Here is a 24,060-nt window from a genome sequence, read left to right on the forward strand (position 1 = left end):
CCCCTTTTTGGTGAGCGCACAGGCAGTGATATAATAAGTTACTGCTTCCTGGCTAACATTTTTCATGTCAGGTAGATTAGGAAAATTAGAGTCTTTGCCAAAGGCCAAAGCTGTGATCCCTGTTGGAAATCATAGAGCATCTTGCTTCTGGTCTCCCTGATGCACGCCAGGGTGCCGGAGCATCTTCTGTCTCACCAGGGCTCTCCAAGAGGCAACACGAAGTGTCTGGCGCCCGCTGACACCCTCATCACTCGTATCATGTGTTTTGGCAACTCTTTCCTAGACAGTCAGTGTGATCTCTAAGCACAGAGCAAGAAAAATGGCACTGGGTGTTACTTGTGGAAGTTACCATTGTTGCCGTAGTCTTCTCACCACGTCTCGAAATCACAGAGCTTTGTTTTTGAGAGAGGTTAATGAGATCTTAGAAGACCTACTTGCTTGAATTAAAAGACTGAACTTCCCCAGCTCAAACAAAAAGCTTCACGCTTCTTGTTCCTCAAGCCCAGTGTACTGGGTGCACTCTACTATAGTTGAAAAGCCTGTATTTTGGTTTGGTTTGGTTTATTTAAAAAAAAAAGAATGCAGAAGGAAAGAAAAGGAATATTCAGAGTAAGAAGTAGGCTAAAAATACTTTCTGATATCCTACATATATAATTAATTTCTATATTAAAACCATAAAATATTTATTTATTATAGGAAAAATTACCCTGCAATCTGTTTTAGTCATTACTTCATCCCCTCAAGTATTCAGTTTAGATGGGGGGAACTCTGCATCTAGAAACAAGTGATCTTTCTTTACTAAAGTAGTCCAAACTAAGATGTACTGACCTACATAAATATTCTTAATGACTAGCTGCAAGCATGAGCCAATGAAAGTAACATCATCATCAAAAACCACCATCTACCTTAATGTATTTTGACAGTTAACTTTATGAGTTCAGGAATGGGGGTGAATGTCTGCAAGGGTACATTTTGATAGGAATCTCAGTGAATTTGCTGTTGTTATGCTGATTTACAACAGGGGAGGATTCAGTTCTGGGATTTCAACTCTAGAACTGTGGGAATTTGCTCCATTGGGATTTATGAACAACGATTCAGGTTCAAGGGAGCTAAAAAGACTGGGGATTTTTAAAAAGACTTTTTAAAAATAATTCATTTTGTAAAATGTAGGCATGGCAGCAGTTGTGCTGCCACTGCTGAGTGTTTGAAAAAACTGGCATTTAATCAGTATCTATCAAAATGGTACATGAATTTCAGCTACTTTTATGAAACAAAAAAGGTGACAGTCCTCTTTGACACACATATAACTTGAGTTTACAGTTTCTGTAGTAATTTCTTTCCCTTTATGGTGGATAGCATAGTTCTTTGTTACAATTTCTTTTCTATTTTTGCCTTCTTCCAGCAACTGATGGTTCTACAAAGAGAGAGGGATTAAATGAAAGCACAGTAGATAATGAAAGCTCATAAGTATCATCTTTGGTTTGTTAAGTGCTTTAGCGTTCACCAACATGTCTTCATTTTGATGTTAAACTGTGATACCCTGCGCAGCACAAACATAGCACCTGTGCAGCCACAGATTTAACATCTGTGAAACTAATTAAGGCCCGGAGTAGTGATAGAACTTTTCTGAGGTCATACATGGGGTTGAGAACTTGTCCAGCTATCCCGTGTTTTTATCTGATTATGTTGGCCACATCGTTTCCAGCTGTTGTCACTATTTTTAAATAGGTGTTTTGGCATAGTCTATCAACTGCCTCTGCTCTGTGAATCGAAATACTTGTCTAGGAATGTTTAGATGTTGATGAACTTGGGGACATGAATTCAGGGTATGTATGTCTTTACTCTCTTCCATGAGACACAGTAATAGTTTAGAACTGGCAGCTGGTGACCAGGCAAATTATCATCCTTTCTTTTAGATATGCATGAGCTTTTGTGGAACACAACTTGTTAGATATCTCTGCTAATCCATGACAGTTTTTTCTTTGTAAAATAAATATCTAGGCTTTGCACAGCTGAATATTTACCCTTTTAGAAAAAACAGAACTCAACCCAGCATTCATCACTTTGTTGCTGCTCTCTCTTTACTCATCTCCCAACTCAGCAGTCTGTCGCTGGCTTGTCTGTCAGGGGCTCCCTCTCCTTGCTGTAGGTGGCCAGTAAGCCTGCTCCATCTGAAATTACGCATCCTTTCTTTAGCTTAAGCTAAGACTGGTTACAGAATTTACCAACTGCACACACAGCTAGCTAATGGACTCTCACTAGTTTCTGTTCTGAGTAAGGTTAGAGTGTTATCCATATTTTTTGCACTTTACCAAAATATAAGTGTACATAATTTTATACAAAGGCCGTTCCCATACTCTTCAGATATCTTGGATTTACTCCAGTGAACCTGTAACAAATGTAATTCACAATGGTTGTAGCCAATTTTATCATAGTTTAAGACACATAATATGTTTTCATACCTTTACTGCCCCCTTTTTTGCCAAAATGCTGTATATCTTTCAGCTGTACCATGATGTTATCAGTTAGCATTTTTTGATCTTTAGTTGCCTCTTCAAAAGGTAAAACACTCATGTTCAGTCATGTACTACCTATGTCTTCCACAGGAGTCAAAGAACTTTAAAAGGTTATGGGAAACCCTCAGATTAATTTTATGAAATCTTTTTGGTAGGTTCCTAACTGTTCAGTCTCTCCTGTGAGAGTAAGATGACATTTTCACTGACAAAATAACAGAGTTCTCAAAGAAATGAATGACTTTTTTTTTTTTTTTAATGAAGAAAGTTTATTGCAGGTCTTTCTTTTACAATTCTAGTAGAAAGTATAGCTAAGAAAGAAAATGAACTATGACCAATTCATAAGAACGAGCAAAGGAAAAGAATAAGCTGAATACATACTATATTGAACTAAGCATTATGGTAAAGATAAAACCTCATCTATCTCGTGACTGCAGATTAAGGATAGCTGCGCCCCAATCCTTGTTTCCAGTGCCTGCACCAGGTGAACAGGGGGATAGCACTGGCAAACCTCAGATAGCTATTGATGGCAGCTATTTGTAGCAGCTCCTCTATCAGCTCACCCTAGAACTAGGAACTGCTCCATTCATCCTAGCTTAGATAACATGCAGCAGGCTTTCCATTCACAGGTCCAAAGTCATTTTATTTTATCTAACAGGTAGTCTGACCCTGGAGAAAGGTGTGGCTAGGACACTTGTGGTTAGGATAGAAAATGGCTAGAACAAAAAGGCTTCCTTGACTCCAGTCTTCATTACAAATAAATGTCCAGTGCTCATGTTTACATCCCAAGTCACTTTACTTAAATTCATATTATCTAAACACTACCCTGCAGCCTGCAAGTCGGATAACGAACTTGATGCAAAAACAACCATCCTTCCCTCTATCATCTCCAATGTTTGTCTCATGATATTTTACAGTTAGCCCACTAAAAAATATTTTGTGAAAATTTGCCTCTGCAAGTTTAGTTGAAACTTGGCTAAAAATAGAGGCATCAGAATAGAAGGTGAATATAAGTTTTCTTCCCTTGTCTTCCTCTCCCACTTTTCTGAGAATCCTCATCAGAAGAACAGGACGGGGCCTGCTTGTAGAGGTGAGGCCAGGTCACTGTTCATCATCTCACTGCTCATATAAAAATATGGTTAGGCTGTGTGAAATGCGGTCGACTAACACAGATAGGTAACTTAAAAACCATCTAACCTTGCCAGAATCTTTCCCCTGCTGCTGTTCTGAAGACAAGGGGCGAAGAGCACTCAAACCGCACGTTCACTCACCCACGGTCAGAAGATCAGTCTCCCATGACAGAGCCAGCCTTGGGCTCGCCATGAGAGGGTGCACGCAAACAGAAAACAAACTGTCCTGGGAGATGAGGAGGAACTGTGGCCAGAGCGTGGGGAGCTTCACTTGGGTTCAGTTTCATCAGTCCCATGCACCAGGCTGATCCCCAGCAAACTCGGGAGGTACCGAGGCAGGGAGCGTGGGGGAGCGGAGTGGCTCAGAAGCAGCAGGGAAGAGGGTCTTGGACCCAGCCACACGAGGATCATCAGCTGCAGCAGTAATTGTAGAAATTGTCTCCATTCCAGCTCTACCAGAGTCCTGACAGCGCTTGCTGCAGAAAATCTGAATCTCTTTATCTAGAGCTGTGTTCTAAAAACAAAAATACCCAAGGCAAAACATGAAAAGAGCAGTTAAATCAGAGCCCTGTCTTAAGGGTTAAAACAATCAACAAGACATTAAGTGCATGCATTAGAGCCAGGAAAAAAAAGGAGAAATAACATTAGAAATCTTATATATAATTAATTGTATCATTTTATGGTGCTGACTTTGGAAAACGTAAGGAAAACTCATCTTCCAGACATACGTTTACCATGATGGTGCGAGTGTAAAATTTCGTCTTGCAAGTCTGATGTGGAAAAAAAAATTACATGAGTGGTTATGATGTGGCAGGAACTCTTCATACTAGCTAGTAGCAAAATTTATGTACCTGTGTTGTTGCAGACACAAGGAATCACGTGATGCTTAGTGAAAAACTTAATAATACATTTTCTGTAACAACCCACATGGTACAGAAGCATATCTGTTTGTGAAGATGACAAAGGAAAACCTAACGATTTTTTTTTCTGTCTTAAAGAAAAGGGTCTACTTTTCTGCTTATGGCTGAGAGTAGGGAAATGACCTCTCATGAAGATGACAAGGTGGCAAAAATATATCATTTCTGAATTCTAAAAAAGTTAGTTTACTGAAGAGAGTATCAGGTTAGAATGAAAAGTGACAAGTCTATAGGTGGATTATCTGGAGTATGTGGTGTGTTTGCTGAAGCTGACAACTTTTATACCCTCTGAAGGATACTGCAAGCTATATTAAACTACTGTGTAACGTTTAATTGCTAGTGGAATGGTCTAAAGTGAACTAGAGGGAAATCTAGTCGTTCCTGTGTCAAAAATATACGTAAAATTGCTTCCTAAGGCTTGGAGGGACAGAATAATTAGTCTTGTTTCACAGTTAGAAGGCTAATACTGATCATTATAAATACTTCTTGGCTTAACTATTTACTTTGTGGAAGATCTTCAAGTACCAGTGGTAATACAGATTTTAATTAATACAGATTAATTAAGTTCTTTGCAGCTTATTCAGTTATGTAGAATGGAGCAAAGTACACTTACTCTGGTCACGTACAGCTTGGGCTTTCTACAGCAATCCACAAATGTGTGACACTTGAACACAGCACAAATACAGGTTTCACCTTTGTGGCACCCTCCATGTATGTACATGTAAGCATTACATGACACTGTTATGTGGAATTTCATATTCTGAGCTGGGATGTGCTATTTGTAAAGTAAGGTCAGGTGCTCTGCCTTTTCTTCAGCAATTTCTTTTTTTTGATTGATTGCTCAGGAGGACTTGCTTTACTAATGTGAAGGTTTCCATGTATTCTTAGTGGAGTTTGTCTACTACACTATTCCCTAAATTATGTACTTTTAGATACTGAAATAATTTCCTGATACAAGTTAAATTCAGCCTGTATTTTTTTTCAGATGTGGTTTGTTGCATCAAAGTCATCAAGGACAGCAGAAGTAAGGTACTTACCCTCTTTTTTCCAAACATCATACAGCTTGGTAGTGAAAACTTATTTCATTATGGGGGTACCTGAATTCAAATTTCTGTTTTGCCTGACTTCGCAAAGAGAGCTGGATTAGTACCTCTGACTTCTCAAACAGAGGACTTCTGCAATTTGCAGGTACACAGATGGTGGGTTGTTCTGGAATCAGTCTCACTCTGAGTCTCCTGTTCTGTTTTGTCTAATGATGTGCCCATGTGCTGGAGCAGCCTCGTGATATCCCTCCTCCCCTCCTAGGCCTTCCTGCCAGGCTTTTTCAGACCTAAGTACTGAGTATAAAAGTTCCCAAAAGAAAAGGTTAAGTATTTTGAGTTTAGGGTGTTTTGGTCTTGTTGGTTGGTTTGTTTGTTTTTAATCAAGTTACATCGCCTACAAACAGTTGGAGCATGCAAGGAAGTGCCTGGCTGAGCTGTATCTGAGCTTTTGAGATCAGCTACGATGTGGAGTAGTTTTATCAGTATCAATGTAGCTGCTATGCTGGCAGGATTGCATTTTCTCTTTTGCCTGCTGGAAAAAGTTGTGAGTAAACAGGTTTCTGCTATTTCAGCGGCAGGATAAGTTACTTAAAAGGGAAAGGAAATGTTTTCAGCTCATGCTGACAGTGATTTTCTTCTGTGCTGTTCTCACAGCAGCCTCTGATAGTTGTCACACCTTCAACACAGCAATACATACCTATGTAATGCAATTTAGGATTTATTTTTTTTTTTAAGATTGAAGAGGAGGTTTAATTTTACTCTTGCTAAGAATGTTTTTTAATAATTTAGGACTGATCACCTTCTGACTAGCTCTGTGATACTGTAAAGGCTGAAGTGACAATTAAAATTTTGATTTTAAATGGGAACACTGCTTATTTCATTGCTTTTGTTTCTTTTGGTTCTGTCTTCATAGGATTCCCATCGTTTTCTAAATGCTTTTGGATACTGTAAGATACACAGATGCACAAAATCACTCCCAGGGGAGTAGAGCAAGATATGTCTGAGGAAGTAAAAAATAGCCAGCTATATCAGTGTTTGCTTAGAATATTTCAAATATGCATCACTTAATAGAGAAAACTTTTTTGTAAGTGTTTAAAAGATTTTCCTTTGTTGTTTTTGTGTGGCTGTGAAGCTCTTTCCACTTCAGACTGGCTGAGTTATTTCTCCTTTCTGCTTGTTAAAAATGGAGAACATGTATTTTTTGTGCAGCAGAACAAAGCATCGCAGTTAGTACGTACCATTGCCTTGGACCTACTCAGAGGAAAGCAATGCAGGCATTGGAAAAGGAGGAAAAAGGAAGGAAGCAAGGGACAGAAACTAGACTTACTTTAAGCAGAACTAACACAATTGCAACAAATTTAGATTTACAGAACATTTTGAAATTAACAAAAAAAAAAAATCAGTAATGAATTAACAGCAACATGCTCTTAGGGGCAGAAAGAGTCTCCTGTGCAAGAACACTGAAGTAGGTATGTGCAGTTTTACTTATCTGCCACATGATGGTATTATCTGCATTGGCCAGATGACAATATTTGAATGAAGTGATGCTAAAAGGGATTCCATTAAATATGCAGGTGGACTGACATAGCAATGCACTGCAATACATGAAAATTACAATACTGTGCTTGTCTGAATCTGAATGTTTTTAAGCAGCGAGTGCCAGTACAAGTGAAGAACTTAACATGAAGATAACTAAATTTCAATGCTCCAGATAAACCAGGGCAAGAATAACAAATTAGGGGCTTAACCCTCATTAGATTACAGTGTTTTGAACAAGAAGTTACTTTTTCCTTCAGCAATAACTGGGAGCTGCATTCAGAAATAAATGATTATGCATTTACATCCTTCCATACCTGTTAGAAGGAAATAAGGCAGGAAAAGGGAAAATGAAAAGTTTTAACGAGGTGTGCTTTCCTGGCTGAAGGAGTGTCAGTAGCTAACAGAATCAGAAAAAACCCCACACCAATAAGAAGCCAGAAGCTACGCTGTGTCAGAGATCTGAGACAGGCTTAAGTGGCATGCAAGTTGGAGAGGGGCTGAGAGTTAGAATTAAAATTGCTCTTATCACATATAGTGCATTTTATACCAGTTTTCAGCTTCAGGCTTATCCATAGTCTCAACAGTATAAAGAATGAAGCTCTGAAGTCCCTCTCAAACTGTCAAGTCAAACTGTCAAATGAAATGTAGACAACAGCATGAACCTGAAATCCATCTTCTGACTTCTCTCATTTTTGTTACTTTTCCTACATTTAAATCTTTGGCCTATTTAATTCACATAAATGTATTTGCAAAAGCATATATGTATGCAGAAACATTATTTAAATTTACCTACTTTCAGATGATTAAAACAGTTCTTTAACAGAAGTGGGCTGGACTTTGAGAGTAATTAAGACTAACGGGAGGGGTGGAAATCACTGTTATGTTACTATTGTAGATGGTTTTATTTTTCTTTTAATAACTGAAGATACTCTTTGTGCACAGTGTCCATCCTTGCCTTAGACGGGAACTGGACTACAGTAAGAACAGAACAGCAGTTCAATCTCTACAGCAGTTGCATACTCTCTGCCAAAGTGACTGCTCAGGTGCAGTTCTGAGTACTGGTAACAGTAAACTCCACTTCTTCTACCATGATTCACACATGGGCCTTCTGGAATTACTGTTTATGTAAGTTCAACTATAGGTCATCAGGGTTCCTTTGTATGCTTTGAAGAAAGTTCCCCATTAGGGAACAGAAAAAACATACCAGAGGTTAGACTGGGACAAAATTAATGTGGTAAACATTCAATACTGTTTGGAAAGAAAGTTTCCAAAATGGAGTCTGGTTTCCTGTCAAGTGTAGTGTTGAACTCAGGATCAAGCAACGCTTGGTCAGGCGTAGGGGAAGAGCCTACTTAACTAACTAGGTGGTCAGTATGATAAAAACCCTACAGTTTTCATAATGAGGACTTCAAACCATTAATAAGCTTCATTTCAACATATGACTACTACTTAGTGTTTGCAAGTTTCTGTTTGAAAGCTTATTTTTGAAGCTAAGCTGGCACACTGTGATAGACTCGGTTGCTTTCAAGCGATGATGAGACAATCCACACTATACATAAATAAAGGCTAGAATTAAAGACTATTCTAGCTTTGCTTTTGCTATTCTTGCACCACACATGCTCATAGAGCACTGTTAGGAAAATACGCAAAATATAATATCAATGTATAAAAATGTGCATTTCTCTTACCATGATGACAGAAACCCCAGCAGATGTGTTATTTTGCTTGGGTAGGGTGTTATTAAAGTGCTGCTTCAGTTTACCTGTTACTTCAGCTTGCATATTATTCTCCTGGGAAGTATCATCCTGTATAAGAATAAACACAATATTCAAGTTAGGAAAAAACTCCAAAGTGTGTTTGAATGTAACTGAGTAAAAGAGAAGTTTTCTATTATCCTCAGGTACTTCCTGCTTTTTTATGCAAAGTAAACATTCAGACAGGCAGCCCAAAAGTGAATGCACTCTGCTACATGAGTTCTAGTTTCAAACGGATAAAGACAAATTACAAAGGAATGTAGCAACGACAGATTTATGCATAAACTTCTATTCCTTAAAATGCCGTGTGACACTGTATACTTTCAGTCCATTTATTTGTCCCACAATTACAAGCTGCAAGTTTGATGCAAGGATGTTAAAAATAACATGCTTGAAATAATGTTAAAAATAAAACCCATTAGTTGTCATTTGGCTTTCCTTTAAATCAGCATTTTAAGTGGTCCATCATGTCCTAAGTGTGCCATAAGCACATCCGAGAGGAGCTGTTATGCACAGACACACTTGTCATAGCTGCCTTCTCTTGTTTGAGGGAACTCCATCGATCGGGGGTTCTCAACCTTTCCTTCACCACAGACCCCCTTTAAATATACCTTTTGTGGCCACGGACCACCAAGACTTAATTCAAGATTTAAAGCACTAGACTGCATCAAATATTTATTTCAATTTTCTCATGAAGGGTCTTCAAATTTGGAAAGAAGGGGAAATAAGTCAATCTGTTAATGCACACACTCCTATTATAATACCTTTATTGCAATGATTCCATATGAATTCAAAATAATAGCATCAACACTCTTCTTCCTCAAATGGCCCATTTTATGGTATGTTAACGTGCTAATTCTGAATTTGATGCCAATTTTTACATTAAAATTTGAATAATAGTTTTTACAATTCTCACCTCCCCCCCCTTGTTTGTCTGTGCTCAGCCACCATATATTTTTGTTTATGGGTCCAGGGCCACCACCTGGAGGAACAGACTCCAGCCCCATTGTGGCCCTAAAGAGGGCTGTTGGGTTAAGAAAATAGCTTTAAGAGAAAAACCAACTAGTTAAAGTGGGTCCCACCAACCATACTAGCACCAAACTAGCCTGTCAGGGCAGGGGGGTTGCGGGGGGGCGGGGCTTGATCATGAGAAGAGCATTGAGGGGAGGGGGCTGTAGGTAAAGGAGGCGCAGTGCTTGCTGCGGGCCAGACCCAGTGTTTCCAGGCTGGGTGTTCCCCACCACTGCTTTAAGCCTTTGTGGAACTCCTGTGGCAACATTGTGGCCCCCCCCAGGGGTCTGCGGCCCACAGGTTGAGAACCACTGCTATAGATCATATTCAGTCCCTCTTTTAAAATGTGCGTGGCAATATACATTGACTATGTACATGTAACACCTAGTATTTATTAATCAGGAACTGATTTTAAATCGATAAGCAATGCGCTTTGGTGTTCCCCATTGCTGCTGCCCAAAAAGATGAAGGACCCAGCAGCCATCAGCTTAGTGCCTATGTTTAATTAGGTATTTTATTTGCTAATTTTATTTCTTACTAAGCTTGAAGTGCTTCAAGAAATGGGAGATCATACTTCAAGTACCAGTGCAGCAAGTAAGATGCCAACATGCACAACAGGGCTTCCACATACACATTTTTGAGATGATGTGTTTTCTAGGTTGAATGTGAAAAAAGATGCCCGAGTCACACATCCTCCTGTCCTGTTATGTTTAAGCAGGGTCATAGCAAATCTCAGCACCTTCTAATCACAGTCAGCAAGTGACACCCTCACTCTCTCCTTTCAGAGCACAGAAGCTAATGGTACTGTTAGAGCTGAAGCGAATTTCAGACTCTTACTGTTCTCTTTGGTGCTGAAATGGGACTAGATGGTTCAATAAACAGAAATGGGCACAGTAGAAGTGTATGGCTGCTTCTGAAAACTATACTTCAACGGTTAGATTTACAGATGTCGTGTCGAATTAGAGACAAGTAAAATGTAATTTACTCACTGACACCCAGGGATGGCTTAGGATCTGTGCTGCTGTATATCGGGCTTCAGCATTCACATGTAACATCAGGCTAATTAACTCCTTTATTAAAAAACAAAAAGAAAAAAGAAAAATAAGAGTTTGAGGAGAGTGGGGAAGAATATTACAATAGAAAATATTGTTGCACCAAGTTCTTCTCAGTGCAATTTTCTTGCAGTTTCTCTTGGTGGAAAGAAACCAGCTTACACTGATACCAGAACCAGCAATACCAGCGTGACTTTAGTGGAACAAAACACTTCCCCTTTAGGTTTAAGAGTATGCAGGACAGCGTACTTCATATCAACTTCCTTACTGTATTCATATCTCACCGAGTCTTTGGAAACCAGATGAAATGTTAAAAAAAAAATCAGCTATCATGTTCCAGTTTGTTCTCTATATATTCACGCATGTGACCAGAACAAAACCAAACCTGGGAGAGGTGGGACTCTATGGGCAGTGTACATGCACAGAGTAACAGTACGTAAAGAGCACAAATCAGAGGCAAGAAACTGCATCTGAAATTCAAGAAACTGCTGCAATTATCTGAAAACTAAGTTCTCTTCTGTGTTGCTCCAGAAGAATAAAAGACATTTAACTCATTTCATCAGCTAAGGATCACCTGGTATAGGAAAAAGCAGATAGATAGAAAGATAAAAATGCTTAATGCTACTAATTATATGGTTAATCCCAAAAGATTTGGTATTGTGGCTTTCATCATATTTTAGAGGCACTAGAGCAGACGTCTTTAGCTTTATCAAATACTTCCATCGGCCTTACGTTAACAGTGCCTACAGATATGATAAACCTTAAGAGGTCATCGATACAAAGCACTCAGTAAAATAAAATTTAAAAAAAAAAACCAAAACCCCAACCAACACAAATGCAACGTCTTATTGGCTGGATAACGAATAATCTCCACTTGCTAATTAGAGTCCTCAGATACCATTCAGAGCATGTTACTGAATTAGATTGAGAAGTGGGGCTTAAAAGTTGGAACCTTTATCCTACAGACACAGTCATTTTAAACACAAACGGCAATAACACAAGAACTATTAGCAATGGCAAATCAAGCTGGCTGCACCTCTTGAAAAGTTCTAACAACTGACTCAAGTAAGCAAATTATAATTCAGTCCACATAGCAATAATTTTTCTTTTTTTAAAGAACAATAGGAGGGAAAAATTCAGAGACGCACTTATTTTACAGCAGAAGCACCCAACCTGCTAAAATAGTCCATCATTAAGTAAACTGAATGCAACTGGAATTCTGCTACACTTACTCAGACAATAACGTGATGGCCTGTAAAACCCAAGCTGTCATCAAGCACTGTTAAGCTAACTAACTAAAAAGGCACAGCAGCTGGAGGAGTGGGTAAGAGTCTGTCCTGAATCTTCTATTCTGCCTTCCCAACAGAGCACAGGCTTTTCAGTGGCTTGTCAGAAACACTGTTCCAGGTTGGAAAACATATCAGTACCTTCGCTGAATCAGTGATGTTATCCCAGTAGGGAGAAGGAAATTCCAACTTCCCAACAAGTATCTGATCAAAGAGGTCTTCCTGAAGGTTGTTTTCACTGTAGAACGGCAGTAATGAAAAAGATCATGAGAAAGAAGTCAAGTTGTCATGTGACTTTTTAACTTGATTTGGAGATGGAACAGAAATGATGTCATATCAACTGCTATAAATGCATAATTTGCAAGCTTATATAGTGGCAGCACTTCTGAGGTGTTTGCCATAGTTACACTGTCAGGAGTGATGAGAACAGAAAAACTAATATATTGAGGTGAAAGGACTTCCACTGGAATAGAAACTGCATAGCTAGCAAAGGAACAGGAAAGGTGATCAAAAAATAAGTCACTTGCCAGTCTAGTTCCAAAGCATGTGCTACAGAAAGTATGTGATAGGGCGAAGAAGCGTAGTGAAATGAACCTCTTCTGCTAAACTATCACAACAGGAGAATTTTCAAAATCCAAAGGGGAGATATGGAAAACACATGATACATGTAGTTTACTGAGTATCGGCAGGCTACTGATATTGAAAGGATAAGTACTTTTGTATCAAAAACATGGTACCATGAATATTCAGGGATCAATGGCAGCGGGTTTTTTGGGTTTTAACCTCTGTTTGTTGGCCCTAGCCACTGTGAACATCCATCCAACATATTTCTGTAATGAACAATTTACCTCTTGGGTTGGCTTTGCAATCAATACCTATTTATTAACCTTGGTTAAGTCCAGATTCTAATAGCATGGATATTCTCCATGCCCAGCCCCCAAACTCTATTCAGAGCAATTGCCATTTCTTTGTATAATATATCTTCCACGACATGTTTTCAGTTTTAAACATGAATTAACCACGTGCAAAACCCAAATACCTAAACTAAATGATAATTTTTCCACTGACAATTGTTTATATTGTATTCTTTGCAAAATATTCAGTCTGGTGATTTTTAGTTAAAAACTAAGTATTTTACTATAAATAACTTACAAGTTAAGAGTAGAATTCCCTATCAAAATATGCCAATTCCTTCTCATTCCCTGGGAAAAAAAAAAAATCGCTGAGGCACAAAGCATATCTATTTGATTTTTAGTAGAACTCATACGTATGGTGACATCGAGTAGCAAGAATCATGTTTGCAAACTCCACTGCTCATATGGCACTTATCAATCAAAAAGATTATCAAGGTTGAAAATGCAACATGAGCAAATTCTTCCCCTCACCTCAGTTTACCATCAACCACCCTCAGGAACCAATAAGCTGCTGTGTCCAGCAGAAACACTAGAGGGCAAAGCATACACGTCCATTGAACTGGGATACACAGAGCAGACAAAAGGAAAAGAAACTGCCCTCACACCACCATATCTCTGCACACAGCAGTAAACCAGCTGCTCCCTTAGAAAAATAAGGAAATAAAATGGATCCCAAAACCTGACACGAGGGACAAGTGAAAACAATCTTTAAAAAGGTCAAAAAGGTAAAGAAAATGTGTCAATCTAATCTGTTTTTTTTACCCCCAGGATGCCTTCTTCAGGGAGATAGGTAAGGCTTGCTCAGGAAGAACGTGGTTCTTTACTATTTTTCCCTTTGACATACAGGGACACTCACCTGCGAAAAGGTGGAAATCCACATAGCAGTATGTATGTGATCACCCCTGCAGCCCAAATATCCACCTTTAAGCCGTATCTGAGAAAACAAGACTGTGTTACTTCTGCTGGATTAAAAAAAAAAAGTCATTCCAATCAAACAATTGATTACATTTACATGAATGTATACTGAGAATCTGTTCCAAGCTGCTTGCTGATGATGTGGATTTTGTATCTAAGCATCACTTAGCATCCTTCAGAGTCTTTAGGAAACCACGATAACATCATTATTCATTTGATTTTTTTTTTTTTCCCCATAAGCCTCAAGTCTCTCCGGGGTCTTCTGAATATACTCAGATTCAATTCAGTATCAAGGTTTCCCAATCCAGAATGACTAATGATAAAAGACAAGGATGTGCCTTCTCAGTCCCCATATTGGAGTAACTATTGCTAAGGTTATCATGTGTTGCTAAGCAACAAGAAAGATACCGATTCTCCAGTCTCTTGAGTGAATAACACAGGGAAAAAAAATGCACTTTTCTTTTAAAGCACAGAAATTAAAACACTAGAGGTCAAAAAAGAGATCTTTTTTCCTGTTCTTTTCTATCCAGTAGATTCAGTTTGTCAAATCGCAGATGAATTATCCTCTGACGTTTGAGCTCACTGCAGCTGTGAAATATTTCTCGATACGACAAATGCACTGAACAACGCTTGAAACAATGCAACAAACCTCCCTCCCTTAGGAAGACTGAATTCAGAATGTTCACAGCCGTGGCAAGAGTCAGCTAGCATGGAATGGAAGTCTAATAGGTCTAAAAGGAAAGACGACTCGTGAAATTCTACCATTTTACAAAATTATTTTGTATTTATGCAACCACCCGTTAAATACAGAAAAATGGGGTTGTTTAATTAAACCAAGTTATCAAATAGCATGCGTAACCCTAACGAGGTCACCTGAATCAGAATCATCTAATTAGACCTGCTCTGAGACCTGGTTTAGACTAGGTGACCTCTTGAGTCCCTTCTAATATAAGTTATCCTGTTTCTAACACGAACACTGTGTTTTGGTTGTCTGTTTTTCCCCAAGCAGCTGCCACAGCTGGTACAATGGGCTCTGAACAGTGAGGTGAGGCAGGGAACACAAACCCCACTGCACCAGTGCTGGTCCTAGGGAGATGGTAAGGAGGCCAAGATGAATTCCAGGAGCAGGGTGAGTGAGGAAACCAGCCTCTTCGAGGAACTGAATGATGTCTGTTTTCTCACAGGTGGTTTGGTTACAAAAAGATGGAGGACCATCCTATGAGACCATTCTAGTTCTTACAACCGGAGCTACCTGCCAAAAATAACTATGTCTGAGCCATCCTTACCCTGTCTCTGCAATGATTTCTGGAGCCACGTATGTGGGTGTACCACAGACAGTATATAAAGGTCCTTCAACCACAGTCGCCAGTCCAAAGTCTCCTAGCTTCAAAGACTTTGTTCCATCCGGGTATTCACATACCTAGAATCAGCAAAATAAAAAGAATGAGGAGGAGAACATCTGCATTTTTTAAAGCCTTTAATTTGTGTGGAAAGTAATAATCATCATGCCAAGAGGACAGGAAAAAGAGGTAACTTCCACAGCCTTGTAGGGAAAGAAGAGAAAGATGGTATGACCATCACAGAATCATCTGGGTTGGAAAAGCCCTTGAAGATCCTCCAGTCCAACCATGAACCTCACACTGACTGTTCCCAACTCCACCAGATCCCTCAGCGCTGGGTCAACCCGACTCTTCAACCCCTCCAGGGATGGGGACTCCCCCCCTGCCCTGGGCAGCCCATTCCAACGCCCAACAACCCCTTCTGGAAAGAAATACTTCCTAAGAGCCAGTCTAACCCTGCCCTGGCGCAGCTTGAGGCCATTGATTGCCACAGTGCAGCTGGAGCTACTGTTCAATGGAGCTGTCTGCCAGCTATGTAGGTCAGACCATAATATAGCCTCAAGCAACTAGAGGGGGGAAAAGAAAACCCCATCCTAGAATGCTGAGAAGTTTTAAATGTATTCAGAAAAATATAATACTATAATTCTTCCATTTCCTTGTGACCTAGAGCTTAAAATGGGTTTGGCAGCTACAATCAGATTTGTTTAACGTCGCTCACTAAGCATAAATCTAGTCAGCATACCAGATACTTCATAGTAAATGTCTCCCCTAAGCTTAATGTAGGCAAGTTCAGCACCTGAGTGAGAAAGCTGACTGAGAAGGGCTTAGGTTTCTGTGCAGACCCAAGTGCATCTTACCAAAAGCCCCATAAAGAATCTAGCACATGTTGTTCTGAGTCATTTTGTTGATGAAAGAAACTAAATTTTAAGAGAAAGAAAAGTGTGATATGACAGTGATAGCAAGAGTAAATCAAACCACACCCAGAGCAAAGGAAACACCCCTAAGAAATTAATCTGGGTTTTGTTCTTAGTGTAAAATATTTACGTTAACATGATTTCAGTGGGATTTAGTTTCTAGAATGTAGGGCTCCAGAATCTCCAGAATGGCTGAGTTTGTTTGGTTTCTTCAAACAACTGAATACTGCTAAGGCAGCAATACCTTCCTCCATTTCCCTGTGTAATTCATATCATTAAATGGAAACAATTGTTCTCCCTGATATAACACCTTCGTAACTGCTATTACTCTTAAGAGTTTGTATTTTTAAATGCGTGACTACTAAAAGGAATATAATTCAGACAGCTGGATGACCCTGTGCAAAAGAACTAAATACTTGCAATTATAGGTAGCAATGGATGGGAATTATTTGCATTTAGATTCAGTACCAGTATGTTATCTTAACATTCTGTGAGTGTCAATCATAGTGAATAAGATTTGCATCTGTTGAGTAATCTCTTTAGGCTTTCTAGGCAGAAAGGACATTTATGCCTATTTATAACTGATTCAATCACTAATGAGAGCTTAAAATTTCTTTGGACTGGCCGTGTTTGAAGATGCACTGATAATCAGGCTTCCACCTTCATTTTCTTTAAGTGCCATGTTGCTGTGACTACATTTTCCAGAAACCCCCCCCTCACTTCCTTTTGTTAAACAAACTGATTTATTTGAGGGCTTATTTAAATTGCTAAACACTGTCAGTGGAATTAGTTGGGAAAGAATTGACTATGAATTGGAAAATATTTTCAGCTTATAGCCCTATCCTTGTAACAGTTCAAAATCCAGTCTGGGGTAAGCCACGACTCCTACTCTAGATGCAACCTCATTAAAGAGGATTGACAAACACCACAGAAGGCTTTAATAAATGCCTACCAAGTGCTGATGAAAGCCACTAGTGTTCCTGATGACAGTGGCTCAAGCAGGGGAGATTATGGCCCTGTCTGTTCAGTGCATGACATGTAATATCTAATACCCTATAGGTATTACATAGCTGTGACCTCTGTGTGTAAGCAAGATATGCTGTTCCCATTCTGTGAACTGTAGTCTAAGCAGTTCTCAAAGCAGACTTCATGGTAATTCTTGTCAATACAGTTATTTTATATCTCTGCTGAAAACAAAAGTCCTCTAGGACAAAATAAATGTATGTACAGAGAATTCATGGGCTGGAATATTGGTAAATCATCAGAAAGATGTTCCTACTATGACAGTGAAAGAAAAAGAAACAAAAAAATTGCTCGAGATAACCATACGATCATTCAAAGAAATGGCACTCAGCCCACCTTTTCTCCCACTTGCAAGCTATAATAAATAATTCATCAACATAGCTTTAAAATTCATTGTTTTGTGAGTCAGTACTCCTGCTTATCCAAATGGCAGCCAATCAAAATGTAAATAAAGATAGGTCTAAGGACAGGTTTGAGCACAGCTCACTTAGGTTATGGTGATTGCTATCTCATGGCAGAAGATTTATTTCATACGTACTTACTCTAAATTAATATTCCTGCTGTTCTCTGCTCAGCTCCTTGACATTTATATACTAGCGTTTGCATTAATGAGAACAAAGAGAAAATAACAGAAAATAAATGGGACATACCAGGAGATTTTCTGGCTTGATGTCTCTATGCACAATGTTGAGACCATGAAGGTATTTAAGTGCACTGGCTAGGTTGTAGACCATGGCACTCCCGTCTCGCTCTGTATATTTTGTAGAAGAAGTGATAGCATCAAATAGATCTCCTCCCTGAAGTCATGGAAAGATAATAGATCACTACATGAAAAATAATTAAGATAAGGATATTTCATAAAAAAGCCGTGTAAAATCTTCCTTTAAAAAAGGCATGCTCAAAAGCCTGTTAAATGGCAAAAAAAATATTTTGCGGAAAGATGAGCTTGTCACCATGATACGAGACTGGGACTTGGGTCATCTATGTTAAATTCTCAACTGTACTCCAGGCTTCTGGTGTCTGAGTTTGGGCAAATCACAGCTCTGTATAGATTTCATTCTGTTAATCTTCCTACCTTTGATCACTCATTTATATTACCTACAGGTACAGGCATACATTTTCCCTTTTCTTTATCTTATCAACATGATACCTTTACATAGCAAAAACCAGTCCTGATTTTGCGTAAAGCCTAAAGTGATATAAATTAGCCCAATAATAAAAAGCCTAATGTAACAAATACTCAGCAATTGTAATGAACTACAAATTGGAATTTCTGTAGATATTGCAGAAATATCAAATAAATATAACTGAAGAGGACAAACAACACAAGCATGATCTTTTCCAGACTAAATGATTCTATGATGCACCAAAGCGTAGAACCTACAGGTGATTTCTGACTGTGCCAGTTGTACAGTCTCTGATTATGGGTGCCCTATTCCTCTTGGCATACATAACAACATGTAAGAGAGTTACTGATGCAGCATTTCCAGTCATTGCAATGAATTTTACGTGGGTGTCTCTGTGATGGTTACCCTGGATACATCTGTAGGAGTGATCTGTCTGAGCTGTGGGTGGCATTCCAAGCATTTCAACACATGTGGAATAGAAACAGCAATTCAGGAAATACAGGCCAAGATGGTGGTGTATTAAAATATACATAAAAAGAAAAATACTATCTTAAACCCAAAAAAGCCTCTACTATATAAAAATAACTTCTAGAAAAGAGAAATGGGTAGGCTATAGAAATTATGAATTCAACAATTACAGACTTTTTTTTAGCCTTTTCCCAGGCTGGCAACCATTCTAGAGAGGACTCTTGAATCTAACGTTTCAGACAGAAATAAGCGATGATGATGATGATACATATTATTTGTGTCTGACATGCCGATCAAGCTGATGTGCAGCGTTGCTGTGTATGTACAGAACACAGACAAGAGAGTGCATGACTAAAATTTGATGCAACTTGTGTATTTGGTTCGCAAGGTGACAGCAAAATGAAGGGTTTTCTGTTTTCTCAGTACATGTATGAAAGCAGCATCTACTTTCTGGTGAATTGGAAATAAGGTGAGTGAATATTTGATATAAAGAAAACAGGTGAGAAATTTTGAGTTTTCGTTTGGCTGGACCATTATTATTTGAGTTTAAAGTATCTGTTGTATCTATTGTCTACGAAAATAAATTCATTAAAGACACTTTGTGTCTTAATTTCTTAGTTAAGCAAATTATTAAAGATATTAGTGAAATAAATGCAGGTGTTCTGTCAGTAAATGAGTATCGTTATTACCCCCGCATATTGTAAACATGATATAAAAACCACTATCCACTTCTCTCTAGACTGTCCACATTGCAAAATTACCTCAAATCTGTTTAAAGAGTATAATTACAAATGAAGAGACATAAATTCCATTAATATGACTGACAAGAATATCTGCATGAATAAAAATGCAGGTTGCCACTGAAATCTGATCTGATTATCTCTTCCAAGATCTTAATGTTCCTAGACACTTCTCAGATTTCACACCAACACAGAGAATTAAAGAAAAAAATAAAAAGCCTTCTTAGTCTTACCTTGACGAGCTCCATCACCAGATAGAGTTCTGTCGGGGTGTCCATTTCCTCTATAAGCATAATGATATTTGGATGCTTCACTTGACGCAGAATAGACACTTCATTTTCAATCAGGTGTTCCTGTTCAGAAAAGAGGATGGAAGTTTATCTGTACAGACATGAAATTGCCAATTTACTTTTCCTTTGACCAGCTGACCACTGATCACTTGATCAGTGAGCACCCTTTTTGCTGTTTAATTTATACAGTAGAGGCTTATTGTCAGATGCTGGATTTTAACTTGTATTTTAGCCCAACTGCACTTCATCTTTGACCCAATTTAATTTAAAATACCGTACTTCACACACATAACCAATGGGATATCTCTGAAAAAAGACCCCAGAACATGACAGCAATTCAGGAACTGCAGAATATATTTTTATGTGGGTATTGTAAGGTGAAATTAAGTTCAGAACTCCACCGTCCCCAAGCTGAATCATTGTAACCTGCCACCCCAACGTCTTGATCCTCTCCAGCCTTCACCTCTCATTTAGTGTAGGTTACTGAAGGACAGATTACCTAAAAATTATTTTCAAGGATTTTATTTTCTTTGAAGTTGTGGATTACACACAGGAAAAATATTATAACTGTTTTGGTTGTGGATTTCTGTTCATTTTATATGTATGTTCAGATCTACGGCCTGCAAAATATGTATTAGCTCAGTTAAGTCGTTGTGGCTCCAACAGTTTAATAGCACACAGACTGAGTTTAATTTCCCCATCCCTATACTTCTGAGGAATTAAGGGGTTTCAAGAACAATGTTTTGTTTTCTAAAACATCTTAGCACTTGGTTAACACTGGAGAAAGAAAGAAAAGAAAGAAGGAAAATTACATGACCCTTTCATGTGAAGAATGAGTTGCATTTTCCTTTATAAATATTGGAATACAGATATTTAGGTTCACTGCAAAATAAGTAAAAATGCTTGCATAAAACACCCATTTCCTTACACTCTGGCAAATAACAAATCATGTCACTGGACTTGGAACTTACTCATGTTTAATGCACTGATTAGTAGCATGCACTTCATGCATTTGTGAGCAGAGCACTAGAGGTAGAGGTGATCCACTGTGCACAGGCAGTGATCGAAGACCTCACGCTACTTCACCTTCTATTTCCAGGGTTATTTATGGATGCATTGTGTTTTTGCCAAAGCTTTATGTAACTCAGAAACCACATGCCATGTGTGCATCTCATTTCGTGAGAGTATGGTGCGGCATATATGGGTTAAACAGTCACACCTTTGAAATTCAGTTTGAAAGAGCATCAATTGTCATTCTGAACAAACATATGTCTGCTCCAAGCAAAGTGCTCTGGAGGAAAAAAAACAAACAAACATGAAGCAATTTTGTTAAACACAAGGCTGAATCTCATCAGCAGACAAAAGTGAACAGCCACAGCATACTAAGCCTTATGGATGGAAGCCTGTAGATTCAAAACTAGCATTAAGAGTCCAAGAAAAAATAGAATCTTATTACAGCTTTTTCTACCTAAAGAACAGATAACACATTAAATTTATTACATCCATTAATCACGACTAAGGCACAATAACTTTACCTGTGCTTTCTTTGTTTCACTTGACTAAACTATTAATTGTTTTAAGTAAAGTTCAGGCTTAAGTAATGTTTATTTAAAATAAACAATATTTTTTGAAAAAGGATCCAAAATATTGTTGAGCTACTGTTCTAATACCTGTCCTCAAAATGCTGACTAATATCTAGTTAGTTATTTTCAACCACCCCATTGGTTTTGCTATATTTTGTCATGTAAAAAAATAATAATTCGTGAACTTGTTATAACATTCTCCTGGATAGTGCAATATAGATGTCAGTCTCCATTAATATGATTTATTTAAAGATAAATTATTGTATAATTAACATTTACGCCGCTTGTGGAAAATACATTAGTCAACTGGATTCAAGCTTTAGGACATACAAGATAAAATGCTGGAGAACAGTGAGCAACGTACAGGTCATGCATATTTGGGCCAGACGGGGTGTTTTGAAGGCAGAGCTTATGTTGGGATGTGAGACGGAGTGAGGACAGAGTAAGCTGTAGCAAAATTTAATTATTTTCTGTGTTGGAATTCTTCCTGGAAAGTTCTGTCACTGTCCTAACAGGTATAAACATCCTCCTAACAGTAGTCCTCTGCTTGTACATACACATACATCTGTGTGTAGCTATACAGACACAGGTCCTTCCAAAACAGTCAAGTATGCATCCACGGAGTTGGTTTTTTTTTTTTTTTTATTTGTTTTAAAGCAGTGAGAACGATAAAAAAAAATATGTCTAAACCCTGTTGTATTAAATGGATTGTCTATCTCTAGACTATTCCAATTTATGATACCTAAGCAGCTGACTCAAGTAATAAAAAATATCTAAAGTTGCAAGCTGTATACATCACCCCAAAGTTTTCTTTCGTAGCAAAACACTCTGGGTCACCCTTCCCACAGCCAAAGAAACTGCAATATTTTACAATTTAAAATCTGCATAGATAAAGCATTTCTGTTTGAGGACCTCTACTTAAATCAACTCATCACAGCAGGTAATGCATTAGTGGACAGTAATATACAGCTCCTTACCATACAAAGAATGTCATACAGACTTGCTGCATCTTCCTACAAGGTCACATTCAGCATCTGGAGCTTTGAATTACACTTGAGAGCAGTTACTTTATGTGTAAAAAGGGTACTTTTGAATTAAAATCCTGACTTGGTTGCAAAGTTACCTCCAGAATCATTTCAGTGTAGCCATTTACATAAAATAATAAGGTGTCTGCATCAGAAAGACCATCTTTTCAGTCATCCTTGAGAGAATGGCGTATTTCCTACTCTCAAAGAGACTTTAATCCAGAATTTGATTGCTAATTAATCCTGTGCCCTCGGTGTTCTTTTAGCTAACACTAAACTACGATCCATTTGATTCTTAAGTTCCTCAAGAGCACTTTGTTTTCAAGGTATTGCAAAGCAGTGAAAATAGAAGTATTTTATTTGCTGTTACCTATTCCAGCATTAGTCTATGTTCTTGGCTGTAGGTTGGGTTTTTCTCCTTCCTTTATCAAAATCTCTGTACTTGGGAGGAAGGTGAAGAAGAGGTCTGACAAACTCAGATACTTGCTTCAATTATGTAATGTGCTGTTCTGCTGGAGAGACAATTTTGGACTTGGTTTTTTTTTAAGCTTGAATTGTAAAGGAAGTTTAAGGAACTCTTTTGTAGATCTTTGTTACACAGGATGGTGAAGCTACATATATGGAAAGAAATGATTGGGAAAATTTCTTTCCAAATCCATGTTCTGCATATAAAAGGAGCATGTACAGCCATAAAAAGATAAAAATAAGAGGCAGAGAGGAATGGGAATTATGTAAATACACATTTAGCTGCAAATTTCTTCTCTCATATTTTACATATCAACATCTTTCTAATATAATTTGGATGCATATTAGCATTTTCTTTGTTAGTCCAATAAAATAGACGACAATTTGTTTTTTACTCTATTATCTAGTAGACTAACACTCCCTACTTTTATTATTTGCTTCTTGGATATATTATCATCCTGTTAAACAGATATTCTGAAAATAGTCAAAAAACCCAAACACACCCACCATTCATGACTAATGAGCAGCTGCTAGTGCTGTTTCTGCTATTTTTCTTTGCATGCAAATTGTTGTACGCTACCTTTCCACAGCATTTAGCCTTGTCTATGATCTTCAGTGCAAACTCCTTTCCTGTGGATCTAGCAAGAAAACCATGAGAACCATTAATTAGAAAGTGGTCAACAAACTGTGGCCTTGTTTGTAAGAATATACATGATTGTAATAGAATGCCTTGACCCATGGAGGTTGCTGACAGAAAATTTGCAGAACGGACTTGATTTTCATTTTTGTTTTCTCAGCAGCATTTGTGCCTGCTGTTTCCCTGACTACCACAATCCAGCTCACTTTGTCTATTAATGCCAGGCTCCAGCTGCAATTCATTCTTCTGTGACCTGGCACAACTCTCTGTCACTTCTTTAATGCAACCTGCAAAATCTGCCTCCAGCCTTCCACTTAGCTTTGTTCAACTGGTAGGCTTTAAAGATAAAATCATACACATTTATTTGTGAGCAC

The 24,060-nt window shown here is 38.3% G+C and overlaps 1 protein-coding gene across 9 annotated transcripts in view; it reads right to left on the reverse strand.

The window, feature by feature from the left end:
* Positions 1-2,750: 2,750 nt before the first annotated feature.
* The window catches only part of DCLK2 (doublecortin like kinase 2), a 99,200-nt gene continuing 77,890 nt past the window's right edge, over positions 2,751-24,060 (reverse strand). For 5 of the 9 annotated variants that reach the window (XM_074867484.1, XM_074867483.1, XM_074867488.1 and 2 more), the window contains 9 exons: positions 23,630-23,687; positions 19,920-20,039; positions 18,002-18,148; positions 15,361-15,494; positions 14,016-14,093; positions 12,387-12,483; positions 10,897-10,977; positions 8,831-8,947; positions 2,751-4,157 (listed from right to left, as the gene is read on the reverse strand). In XM_074867484.1, the coding sequence (XP_074723585.1) occupies positions 3,930-4,157; positions 8,831-8,947; positions 10,897-10,977; positions 12,387-12,483; positions 14,016-14,093; positions 15,361-15,494; positions 18,002-18,148; positions 19,920-20,039; positions 23,630-23,687 (1,060 nt within the window). In that variant the 3' untranslated portion in view covers positions 2,751-3,929. The other 4 variants (XR_012628820.1, XR_012628821.1, XM_074867487.1 and 1 more) reach the window with 3 other exon arrangements.

Source organism: Strix uralensis, chromosome 4 (genome assembly GCF_047716275.1).
Source record: "Strix uralensis isolate ZFMK-TIS-50842 chromosome 4, bStrUra1, whole genome shotgun sequence".
NCBI lineage: Eukaryota > Metazoa > Chordata > Aves > Strigiformes > Strigidae > Strix > Strix uralensis.